At 43.0% G+C, this 13,229-nt stretch overlaps 1 protein-coding gene across 1 annotated transcript in view; it reads left to right on the forward strand.

Annotated features, from left to right (window-relative positions):
• The window catches only part of rasef (RAS and EF-hand domain containing), a 62,195-nt gene that overhangs the window by 15,775 nt on the left and 33,191 nt on the right, over window positions 1-13,229 (forward strand). The window contains exon 6 of the mRNA XM_056279288.1: window positions 1,723-1,818. Coding sequence (XP_056135263.1) covers window positions 1,723-1,818 — 96 coding nt within the window. The remainder of the gene's footprint in view (window positions 1-1,722; window positions 1,819-13,229) is intronic.

A 13,229-nucleotide genomic window follows, 5' to 3' on the forward strand; every position in this document is an offset into this window, starting at 1 on the left:
GAGAGGGAAAAGGGTTTACAACTTTTTTTCCATACACAGGACCATAAATCATGTCTTATGTGTGCGTGCATGTATGTGTGTGTGCATGTGATGTTATGTTATGTTATATTATGTAAGTGTACTTAGGTGACTTTCTTAACTTTGGAGCTGCTGTTTACTTTGGCCCAGAAAGGTTTACACATCTGCAGTACACTCACCTGCATTCTCACACTGTAGCGTGTGCGCGCACGCACACACACACACACACACACACACACACACACACACACACACACACACACACACACACACACACACACATACACCTGTGAAAGATACATTTGTTTGGGCTCTGCTTGTTCCATTTGAATGTTCTTGATGTCAAGTGGTCCGTTAGTAGTCAGTGTACATTGACATTAACGTTTTAAGATTAAGAGGGTGTACTGTGTGTGTATAGGATTGCTACCTCCCTCGGGTGCAAATGAACAAGAAATGTTCTGGGTTATCTTACACCAAGCAACTAGACACAGACACAAGCACCAAGGGTTGGGTAACCCTGCTGTTTTTTATAGCCAATGACAGACGGTGTTTGTACTGCAAGGTAATGAAGGAAGGAAGTACATACAAGATACAAGATAGTTTCAGAAGTGTTTGTCAGAACCATATGGTCCAGAAAATACATTTTAAGCTTCGTCATTTTTAAATGCAAGGACGTAGAGCCAACCAAATAGTGACTTATGTGGCTGCTGCTCACCAACTAGCGGCAGGAAATACAGAAATGTCTTGTCTAGGTGTAGAGTAATGGTTGCCAAGGTCAATACTGGCAACCGGTGCGGATGGGTAGCAGTCATCACCATTATGCATGCTTTCCCTTTCTCTTCCAAAAAGAATGGGAACAGCAGGGTTTCTTTAAGAGTAGACATTTAATAGTCCACACAAAAAAGGCTCATGAGTACATAAACAGTAAGCCCTACATAGCTTTACCTGCTTAACTCAAGTTACCACCCTTCTCTACTGTCACTCCCCTATAAGGCAGGTTTCTCTGCAGGTATCTTTGCTAAGACTTGATTCTGCTCTACAATATTTTACAATACCAGTCCTTTCAAGACATGTGGTTGAGTATGAATGTTTATTGGGAGTCTGGGTTATAGGAGATATAGACAGCAAAAAACCCAATACTGAATTGAGATAGTCATGTTTCTACCATATCTTCAGAGCGGTCCAAGTATTGCAGTTTACACTGAAGTGAAATTCATCAATAGTCTGCATTGAAGTCTCTTTAGACCTCCAATAGTCTCTATCCTTGGCACCAAACCTGCCCTGTAATAGCATAGCTCCCTTTATCTCAGGAACACACTGCAGTGTGACATAACACTGGAACAAATACCCCTTTACACATACACACAGGAAGTAGCGCCAACCAGTAGTGGTGACTGCTTGGGCTACTTATAAACTAGCAGCCGGCAATGTACATATGCACATAAATATTAGTAAATTAATAAAATAAAAGTAAGTGGAGGACTAATGCTTGTGTGATTGTTTTTGATAGCACAAAAACACAGCATAGTCATCAGAGTACCAATGAATCCTACAAAATACAATACAATACCACGAGACTGTTGCAGCATGCTGTACTTAATATCTCTTGAAATGTGTTTGCCAACTATATATACATAGGAGGTATTCATAACTAACAGTTTGTTGTGTTTATTTTTGTGTGTGTGAATGTGCATTTGTGTGTAGGAGGTCAAGCGATCGGAGTCAGCCCTAAATGAACTGCGAAGAGATTATGAGATTGAAGTGTGTGAATTGCAATGTAAGATACAACGGATGCAGTTGGTAAGTGTTTCATCTCTGTACAGACTGCTCAGTTATGCATGTACACATGTTGACTGTATTGTATAACAACTGCGATTTACCCACTTCGGCATAATGAATTACACTATAGATGGTTCCGACCAAGGAAACTGATTGGTCAGCTAGACATTTTAGAACGTGATCAAATCAGCACGACAGCACACCTAGCCATGCTCAAATTAAAAATGCCTCATCACTATAAATATTACCCTGCCATTGATTAGCGCTATACATATTTCCATGGCAGCATAATGGAAAATGGTGGAACAATATGCTATGTGCCAGCCATGGCAATGTCATGCCTTTGGAGGCCAGCCCCTCAAACAGTTCTACAGAGTCACCTGCTAAACAGCAGAGATCCAGCATGGACTGTATGGACAGCTGTTTCAACAACTGTTCTTTTAATGGCAGCATGAAAAGCATTTTCTACCAATAGCCCCTCTTTGATTAGTTACTGTATTCTAAATGGCATCGCCTGTTGTTAACAGTTGTAATAAATTAATAAATCTGAAACTATTTTTTTCTTTATTTCAAAGGTAACTTAAGACAATATCATGAAAAGCTGAACAGCAAAAAGCCGCCTAAAAGTGGGTTGTCTGGATGTCTCAAAAACCAACAAATTACCAATCAGTGCTCCTGAAAACAATATATTTAAATATATAACTCTGTTCAGCCTTGATGTTACTAGAAGCTCCTCCCACTCTGGCATCCTTCTTCTGCTGTAGCATTACTAGCTTAAAAATACATGTGAAGTTTGTGGACAGTAGCTAAATCTGTTCATGGAAAAAAAAATTCAGTCAATATCTTAGTTACAAAAACACTGAGCTAGCAATGCTGTTTTGTGTTTATATGTGTGGTGTTCATTCACTTTGGGAAATCCCACGAGCTCTAGAAAGCCTTAGCTCAAGTTGGCTGGCTGACTTAACAGGGACTAGAAATCCACTGTCTCTTGGTTGTTACTAAGAGTTGGCCTATTTGCGGGAGTTGTAAACTAGGTTTCATTACATAGGAGTCTACTGACATGACTGATTGTTTTCCAGATATTAATCACACCCCATGCATTTCCAGGGAAACTGATATACCACTAGCAAAAAAAGTTTTTTGTTTTGAGAGAGAATTGCCCCACAATATGAATACAATTCGATTATAGCTTTTATTTTATTGGTAACCATTGTGTCATCACAATACTACACTCGAGGGGGTGTTTTACTGTCATTATTGGCACTTGTATAACTAGGGGCAGGATTATGATTCACGAGGTCATGATTCGATTACTAAATGATTCTCGATGTATCCTGATGCATCAGTTTTGGATTTCTATACATTGTTTATTTTTCCCTGTAAATACAAACAATCAGGTGAATTAAAATTCTTTTATTTATATATTTTTTGTAACAAATAAATCACTTAACATAAACAGCTGCCCCTTTTCAAATAAATAAAATATTAATTTTCAAAGTCCTCCTGATAAACCTGAACATAGTGCTCAAAAATAGTAAATAAAATACAAGTCTTGCAGTGCCACACATTTTGTCATACATCAAAATAAAACAGATTTATATTTAAAAAATAAAATTAATAATTCTGTTGCAGCTGTATTATGTATTGCACATTACTTATACTTTCAGTAGAACATATGGTAACAGCTCCCCTCCCCTCCCTCTTACGCTCTCTCTCAGACTCACACACACTACTCCTTTTTCTTCAGTGTCATGGCACACCATTACGGGATTCTGATCTATGGCGAGTACATGGGGGGGGGGGGGTTCGACTCATAAATAGTGTGTATGTAACCCAGCAGCTAACTATCAACATTAAACTACATTAGAAGTACACTCGGGAGAAACCTACAAATTGACTCATGATGGAAAGAAACTAATATTTGTGGATACTTTTATCTATGAATCGAACCCGTAGGGCCTTCTCTGTGGATCAAAAACCCTAAGGGTGCATAGCACTCAGTCAGTGACAGATTCTTTTCAAAGTCCTTCTGATAAGATTTGAACACCATAGCTCAAAAAGTTAGCCAAAAGAACTAGTTTTTGTTCAAGTATATATCCAAAACTTTTGTCAAACATCAAAATAGCGGGCATCCGGGCAGTGTAGCAGTCTATTCCGTTGCCTACCAATGCTAGTAGGCAACGCTGGTTCAAATCCCTGTGTTACCTCTTTGGTCGGTCAGGGCACCTGTTCGGGGGAGAGGGGGAACTGGGGGGGAATAGCGTGATCTTCCCATGCGCTACGCCCCTCTGGCGAAACTCCTCACTGTCAGGTGAAAAGAAGTGGCTGGCAACTCCACATGTATCAGAGGAGGCATGTCGTAGTCTGTAGCCCTCTCCGGATCGGTAGAGGGGGTGAAGCAGTGACCGGGATGGCTTGGAAGAGTGGGGTAATTGGCTGGATACAATTGGGGAGGAAAAAAAGGGGGGGGGCATAAAAAAATCTGCTCTAAGACATTAGATATAAAGGAAAAACTAGCAGCTCTAATAGTTGGACATAAACATGTAAGTAACCATATTGGAGGTGTTGTCTGTCACCAACACTAAATCTTAAGTCATGAGCTCCTATTCTTCCGCCACATCTTGCACCTCCGCCAAATGGGCACCCATGTGGCTCTGATACCAGGGTCGGACCCAAATTTTCGGCTATCCGGATATTCATTCGTTGGGTAGGTATTCAGTTTTCAATTTTGGGTTTCGGATTTTTTATTTTGTTTTTGCTAAATATAGTCTATCAATAAAGGTGAACTGCAAAAATACATTTTGTCGGCACATTCTTGTATTATCAGTCTGGGATTTCCCATGCTTGGCAGTGTGTGTGAAAGTGTGGTCAGCTGCGGCTTATCAGCGGTGTGTTGTGAGGCAGGATGAAGAACACTTGAGAGTTGAGAGATGTCATAGAACACACATGGATGCAGTCAAAGCCTCTGTTTCCAATTAATTGCAACACGTCAACAAGCTAACATCTAATTACATTCTTTGGCAAGCCCATGACAACAACATGAAAAAGCACAATACCTTTCACTATTCAACTTGATACTTCAGGCTGCGGCCGACAAGTACACATGGCTTATGAAAATCTTGATATTGATTTTGGGACAATGACATGGCCGGAGAGCTAGCTAGTCATGTTGTTAAACACTTTCAAATTATATTTACCATTAGTCAACTGTACACATTGTTATTGACTTTGAATCTTGCTAGTATAACGTTGGATTTCTGGCTCATATTTGAGCCAAAGGGTTCTATGAGCTGAGCGGACTAGAAATAGCTCCCGTTGCCAAATCACATCTATGGTTCATCCTATTTACTGGAGTTGTGAACAACATTTCCATTACATAAGACCCTAATGAAATGGCAATGATGCAGGTATTAGTCAAACCCTCAGGTGCTACCAGGGAAACTGAGTTATGTCTTGTGAAAAACTTTAGATTTTAATTGCAAGACGTATGAAAATATACATTAATGGTCTTAATTTTTTTTTCTTTTTTTGGCAAGTGACCGTGGTATAAATGGGATAATGCCCTTCGAGGTGTCCATAATCAGGAATTAATGGACTCTGCAGAGGCAACCTTCTGGCCTCCCCATCATCCATTCTACTACTACTACTTTCGGCTGCTCCCGTTAGGGGTCGCCACCCCGTCGTCCATAAATTCCAGGAATTAATGGACGCCTCCCCATCGTCCATTAATTCCAGATAATGGACACCTCGTCAGGCATTATTCCTTAATTCGGTGGTGCTTAATGTGTAATATTACTCAAGTAAACCCTTGGGTAGATCAGTGCAAACTCTTTAGATGATATTCTTGGTCAGAATAATCAATCAGCATGGTCTTACCCACACAGTACATAGATTGTGATCAGCTTGATTACAATTGTCCTTAATTAAACCTAATAGCAGAGACCACAAGACATCAGTTACCTTGTCACTTTTCACACATGTAGAGAATTGCACCATACAGGTATAATCAGGTTCTGGAAAATCCTCGAAAGCATGTACATTTAATGTATTACCAACTATACTATATATGTTATTATGTTATATGCACTGTCTTGATATTTTCTTGGAATCGTTAAACACCCTTTAAATATATTTAACGATCACAGAAATCAATGTCAATGAAAAGAAAGAATATTTCACTTTACTGCAGCTGCAAGGAGCGACATCTTATCTATATTTTAATTAAAACTCTAAAAATGTACATTATTTAGCATTTATCAGACCATTGACCCAGTAATAAGGGTGAGCTGGCTCAGTAAAATAGGGTGAAATTGTATGTCCCCATTTGTCTCTTTGAATCTAATGTCACATTTTAACATTCACACTAATATTGCCTGTTGAAAGCTCCATTATATGTGTCTGAATGAAGCATTGTTTCCAGTAAATATGAAAAATCAGGTCACTGATGGGTATCGTTGATGACATTCACAAGACCTGACCAGTTCTAATTAGAATTGGGCTCAAAACAGTTGTAAGCTTGTTTGCATATATGACCAATACTAATCAGAAAATGTCAGGAGTTTTAAAGTTGGGAAGCCATTTATCTCTAATGTCTGGCAGAGAAATAAGATCTTGAATCATGCCCCACTTGTCTATTTGATGTAATCTCTACAAAATTCTTGAATGAGGTCTTTGACATAGGACTGGATATAATCATGGTTGTCATTATCATAGCCAAGAGTGCATGTGAAGCTAAGTGTCGTGTAAGTGAGCCTTAGCTCACCAAGAGGAGGTGAATAGGAGAATCAAAATACAAAGTAGATTTACACTGTGTGTCAGTATAACAAATATATTATAGTCATTACAGCATAAAATGTCAAGTGCAGGTAGAAGGAGGACTCAACAGTAGAAACCAGTAATAATGGTGTTTAAGTAAGGGCACAATGGTAATAGCTGACACCAGTGGTATTAGACGATTCATAACAGCTGCAAAGTGGCCCCATAGATAATTTAAGGATTAAGGTAGGGAGGAAAGTTTTTAGGTCTTTTTTGAAGGAAATAGGTGAGTCGGTAGCTCTGATGCAGACAGGGAGTTGATGCCACCATTTTGGGGCCAGATTAGAGAACAGTCCAGGCCTAGAGCTTGTTACTTTTGAAGTTGGCATGTATAGGAGTCAAGTCAAGCCTACCAGAAGCAGAATGGAGAGGGTGAACAGGAGTGTACACATCAATATGGGTTTGGCGTTAACTCAATCTACTTTCTCGAGCTGCCCTAAATTGCCAACTGCAAGGTTTTGAACTTTAATGCGGGCAGCAACAGGGAGCCAGTGTTAGGACACAAAGAGAATATTATCATGACTTCTCAGGCTCATGTTTATAAAAACTTTCTTCATTCCAGAACTATCACTAGCACAGTTTATGAAGCTGGTGATCCATAAACTCAGTCCAACTCGGAATGAACCCCGTCTACATGGCTCAGTCTGAGTTGAGTTGAATAAGGGAGGTCCAGGAGGGTAAACTGAAGTTGTTAGAACAATTAAGGCTGAACTTAAAACCCACAAATTAAGGCTAACTGCATTCCCTCAAAGAGCAGTTGAAAATTTTTAATCTTTTTGATTAACCTTTCATTTTTAACTGACTGTTCACACAATTCATCTAAAGGTGTTGTTTTTCACTTGAATTAAATTTCAACAACTAAATATTTATATTATTTCAAAATCTTTTAAAATACTAACCCTACTATCTCTTAAACACATGGGCAAATTGTTATGGATGGATGAGTTACCACAGTTATTATAAAGCTAAACCTTATGGGTAATCAAGTTTGGGAGAGTGCCAAGTGATGCCATGTTTGTAACACGTAAAACTTTTCAGTTAACTCCTCTGTTGTTATCAAATGTGTTTCTCCGCCTTTACTTCGGTTCCTCTGTGAGCAGTAGGGGTTGCATGACTTCAGATTTTTTAAAGTCGGCTGTTATGCGATGAAACTCGAGTCAACCTTGACTAATCGCTGATGACGTCATGAATAAAACCACGGGAGACGGGACTGCTTTGCAACAAGTGACAATCTGTATTAGCATAACTGAATGTATGCTGACAGCAGACAGCTCATACTAATCATTTACATGGAACAGAAACAAGTAGAATCTACAACAGGTTGCAACTCGGCTGCCTGCATCAATGTATACAACAATAACTTATATGCGCTACAACTCCCATTTAAGGGCTGTTAGAAAGCCTACATAGTTGTGTAATAAGTTTGCCTGCCCACCGCCTTATAGGTTTAGTTTGCTTCATTATAATAGCAATTTACTCTGTCCCATCTAAGTGACCTCACCGGAGCTGTTATTTACAGACTGTCCCTGAACGCACCTGCTGCCGTGTTACGATCCGTTGACGTGAAGTCTAGTTCAGTTTTCGTATATCTGGTTGATGTTAAGACGGCGATATTTTCCTCTCCTGTTTTCACTGTCCACCTATACAACCTCTGTTTATTGCTGTGTGTAAATGCTCAAAGGTATGTACTGATGTTTATAACTGCAAACCAGATATTGGCGCGATTATTCAGTAACTGTACATACATATATCTGCTGATAATCTCTCTAGTTTATAAACCTCGTGGGGGGCAAGTCTTCTAGCGGTGAATTTGTTGTTCATAAATTTGATTAATAATTACAGTCATTATCTGCATATGATTATGTTCTCAATATTATTGTTTGTTTTACTGATAGCGTTCCCTTATTTGTATCACTGTTACAGACCACAGCCTAAATTAAAGCAGTATAACTGGGAAGGTCTGTTTCCGTGTTCTTTAATCGGGACACACATCTGTACTTTGAGCCAACTCTAACTACCAGATTCCCTGAAGACCCCGTCTCCTTTTTATGATCCTTCAAGCCGGATTAGAGTACCAACCAAGGTATGGAATATACATATATGGACGCTCGGACCCAATCTGCACACCACTGGGCTTCACAGAGAGAACAGTGCCCTTCAGCGTACCTGAATGACTATGTGGTTGCAACTCTCCCTCATGAGGGACAAACCCAAACCACAGAACTGGCTCCCCCCTCCCAAGGTTCACGCAGTGAGAGAAACACGGAGTTCATGCCAGTTCCAGGTCCACACGCTCAACACGCTGATCGGTCGGCAGACTCCCCTCTAATGTTCTCTCCGAGCTACAAACAGCCCTTCTCGAAGAGCAAGTGAAGCAGATGGAGGTCAAGGAGTTGCAACGGCAACAGGAAGAGGACCAACAAACCGATATTGAATGTGAACGACTCCACACTCAAGCCAGAGAGGCGCAACAGTTGCAAGATGAGGCCCATAGAGCCCGAGAGTCATTAACCAGACAACTGGAACGATGGCGACAGCTAAAGAAGAGAGAAAATGAGCTAGAGATAGCTAAGCTTGTCACGTCTCTCCTTAAAGAAAAAATACAGGACCCCGATGGCGCCAGAGCCTCACCATCCCCATCAGATGACGGAAAGGCAGACCCGATCCCGTTATCCCCCCGGTTATCATTACCTGACAACGGCAGACCTCTACCACTGATGCCACACAGAGACATTGGTGCGGCTCCTCCTCCGGCGCCCCTGGCCCCGCCTCCAGCGCCACATGTAGCCCCTCCTTCAGCATCCCTGGCCCTGCCTCCAGCGCTACATGTAGCTTCTCCAGCATCCCTGGGCCCACCTCCAGTGCTACGTGTAGCCCCTCCTCTAGCATCCTTGGCCCCACCTCCAGCACTACATGTAGCTCCTCCTCAGCGTCCCTAGCTCCACCTCCAGCACTACATGTGACTCCGCTTCTAGCATCCCTTTCTGCTAATATAGCGCCTGTGAGCTACCACCCTGCTCCTAGGCCTGCTGCACCCTATCCAGTTCATCCACCGCAGCATTACCAACCTGATGCAGCCTTTGCCTACCCCAATCAAGCAGCATAATATACCACTCCAGCCTGGACGCAGTCCAACCCAGATCAAACACAGTCAGCTGGTATGGATCTGTTCATCGGCTTGTCCTACAGCATTCCAAAGCCGATGGTCCCCCTTTTTGACAGCGGCAAAGAGAGGGACTTTGCATTACTTAAGATGGTACAGCAGTGTGTCGGCTGTCATTGAACATCTTCCACCTGAAGCCAGATCCGAGAGCAGTGAGCTGTGGCTTTCCCGAACCAGCATGAACCTTCAGGAGGCAACTCTGGGATTACATTGGGACTGCCTCAGAGACTCCCTAAGGTACAAACACAGACTGGTAGAGAATGCAGAACCCACGACAAGGAACATCTACAAGGTGCTCGCCTGTCATTATAACCCACTAGGCTACATTGTACCCTTTATAACACAAGCCAAAATTCTTGTCTAGGATCTTTGGAGGGAGCAAATCAGCTCGGATGACCCGATTCAGCCACAGAGCCTACGAGACAGATGGTTCGCCTGGGAACAGAAGATCCCCAACCTGATCCAGATGGAACTCCCCAGGTGTTATGCCCCAGCGTCTGCGGACTTGCCAACATCAATCAGAGACCTTCACATATTTTGTGACGCTTCTGAGAGAGCATATGGGTCTGTTGCTTATTTAAGGACAGAAGACGCCCAGAAGGAAGTCCATGTCTCCTTTGTGTTGGCCAGATTATGTATAGTGCCAAAGAAGCAACTCTCCATGCCGCAATTGGAGCTGAGTGCTGCTCTTACTGGTGCTCACCTAGCTAGTGTCCTTCAAACTGAAATCACCTTACCCATCAGAAAAGTCATCCTCTGGTCTGACTCCACTACAGTTCTCCACTGGATCAAGTCAGAATATTGCTGCTACAAAGTTTTTATTGGCACATGCGTGGCCGAGATTCAGAGCCTTACCGATGTGAGTAATTGGAGATACTATGTGGATACTGTGAATAACCTGGCGGATGATATCACACGGGGCAAGACCCTGAAGGAACTGTCTCGACCACATCATTGGCACCAAGGCCCGGAATTCCTGCATCACACTGAAGATCATTGGCCGATCAGCCCTTCAGCCTATCTGGAACCAGAGGATAGCGAACTTAAGAAATCAGCTTTCTGTGGACATGTGACTGTCAATCCCTGTCCTCAACTCCCTGATGTCAACACGTTCTCCACATGGAAGGACCTTATGCAGGCAACAACAAGATATCTACATGGGGCGGCCGATCTAGGCTCTAGCTCACCTAGTGAAGCAGCCGAGTACATCAAAGCAGAGAACCTTCTTCTAAAACAGGCGCAGTCGGAGTCATTCTCAGATTAGGTCAAGACGCTCATGACTGATCGATCCCTACCAACCAACAGTCGTTTGGGCTCCTTATCTCCTGCATAAGAGAGGGAGACAGGACTCCTTAGAGTTGGAGAGGGACTGCGAAGAGCTGAGCTGCTAAAGTCAGATTCTGTACACCCGATTGTGCTAGATCCCAAACATCCTCTGACTAAGCTAATCATCCAGGACTTCAATGAGACCCTTCTTCATCCTGGACCAGAGAGAGTGCTAGCTGAACTGTGTCGCCGTTTTGGATCCTGCGGGGGAGGAAAGCAATAAAGAAGTATCAGAGCACCTGCATGCAGTGCCAAGTGTGGCACGCCAGTCCTTCTGTGCCTAAGCTGGCAGATTTACCACCAGCTCGTCTGCCCCTTTATAAGCCACCCTTTTACTTGATCGGTGTGGATTGTTTCGGGCCCTTTATCATGAAGATTGGATGTTGAACGGAGAAGCGGGGCTCATTTATAAATGCATGACGACTCAATGTGTGCACCTAGACCTCCTAGAGCAGGGGTGGGCAATCTTGTCCAGAAAGGGCCGGTGTGGGTGAAAGTTTTTGTTCCAACTAAGCAGATACACACCTAATCCCACTGAGGAACATGATTAGGAGACACAGGTGTGTAATGCTTGGTTGGAACAAAAACCTGCACCCACACCGGCCCTTTCCAGATAAGATTGCTCCTCCCTGTTGTAGACAGTCTCGACACCGACACCTTTTTGATATCTCTGTGACGCTTCATCGCTAGAAGAGGCAAACCCTTTGAGCTCCTCTCCGACAATGGGACAAACTTTGTTGGAGGAGCCCGAGAGCTACGTGAGGCCTTCGAGGCCATGGTTCCTCACCTGAAAGAGCAGTTGGCAAAACAAAAGATCAAGTTTTGTTTCAGTCTGCTGCAAGCTCCCCACATCGGAGGTGTGTGGGAGAGAGAAGTGAAGTCTGTGAAGACTGCTCTCAAGGTCGTACTTAAGGAGCAGATGGTGACTGAAACTGTGCTCCTGATTGTCCTTATCGAAGTTGAAGGCATCCTGAATGCTAACCCCTCGGCTACATCTCTTCAGACGTAGCAGATCCAGATCCCATCACACCTTGCATCCTGCTGATGGGACGCCGCAATGCATCACTCCCTCAAGTCATTTATGACTCCAGTAACATTCTAGGAAATCACTGATGGAGGCATAGCCAAGTCCTCGTCGACCATTTCTGGTCCAGGTTCGTGAGCCACTACCTGCCAAGTTTGCAGGAGAGACAGAAGTGGCAGATGGATGGGAAATACCTCAATGGGAACCGAGTGGTGCTCATCGTTGATCCTCAGCTCCCGCGGGCTCTCTGGCCAGTTGGTAAGGTAACACGTACTTACCCTGGAGTGGACGGACGCATCCGGACTGCTGCCATTCAAGCCAGAGATTGGACCTACATCCGACCAGTAGCTCGCTTGGTCCAGCTTCCTAGGCTCGAAGACGATGAAGCTGGGGCTCCACCTACCTGAGTAGCCTTCCTACCTTCAATTCGACTGTCCATGCAGACACTCGGGGGTGGGTGACTATGTTAGAAAGCCTACATAGTTGTATAATAAGTTTGCCTGCCCGCTGCCTTATAGGTTTAGTTTGCTTCGTTATAATACCAATTTACTCCGTCCCATCTAAGTGAACCCACTGGAGCTGTTATTTACAGACTATCCCTGAACGCACCGGCTGCCGTGTTACGATCCGGTGACCTGAAGGCTAGTTCAGTTTTTGTATCTGTGGTTGATGTTAAGACGGTGATATTTTCCTCTCCTGTTTTCGCTGTCTACCTATACAACCTCTGTTTATTGTTGTACGTAAATGCTCAAAGGTATGTGCTGATATTTATAACTGCAAACCAATTATTAGCGTGATTATTCGGTAACTGCACATATATCTGCCGGTAATCTCTCTAGTTTGTAAACCTCGTGGGGGACAAGTATGCTAGCGGTGAATTTGTTGCTGATAAGTTTGATTAATAATTACAGTCCTTGTCTGCATATGGTTATGTTCTCAATATTATTGTTTGTTATACTGATAGCGTTCCCTTGTTTGTATCACTATTACAGACCACAGCCTAAATTAAAGCAGCATAGCTAGGAAAGTCCGTTTCCGTGTTCTTTAATCGGGACACACATCTGTACCTTGAGCCAACTCTAACCATCAGATTCCCTGGAGACC

The sequence above is a fragment of the Lampris incognitus genome, chromosome 1 (assembly GCF_029633865.1).
Source record: "Lampris incognitus isolate fLamInc1 chromosome 1, fLamInc1.hap2, whole genome shotgun sequence".
NCBI lineage: Eukaryota > Metazoa > Chordata > Actinopteri > Lampriformes > Lampridae > Lampris > Lampris incognitus.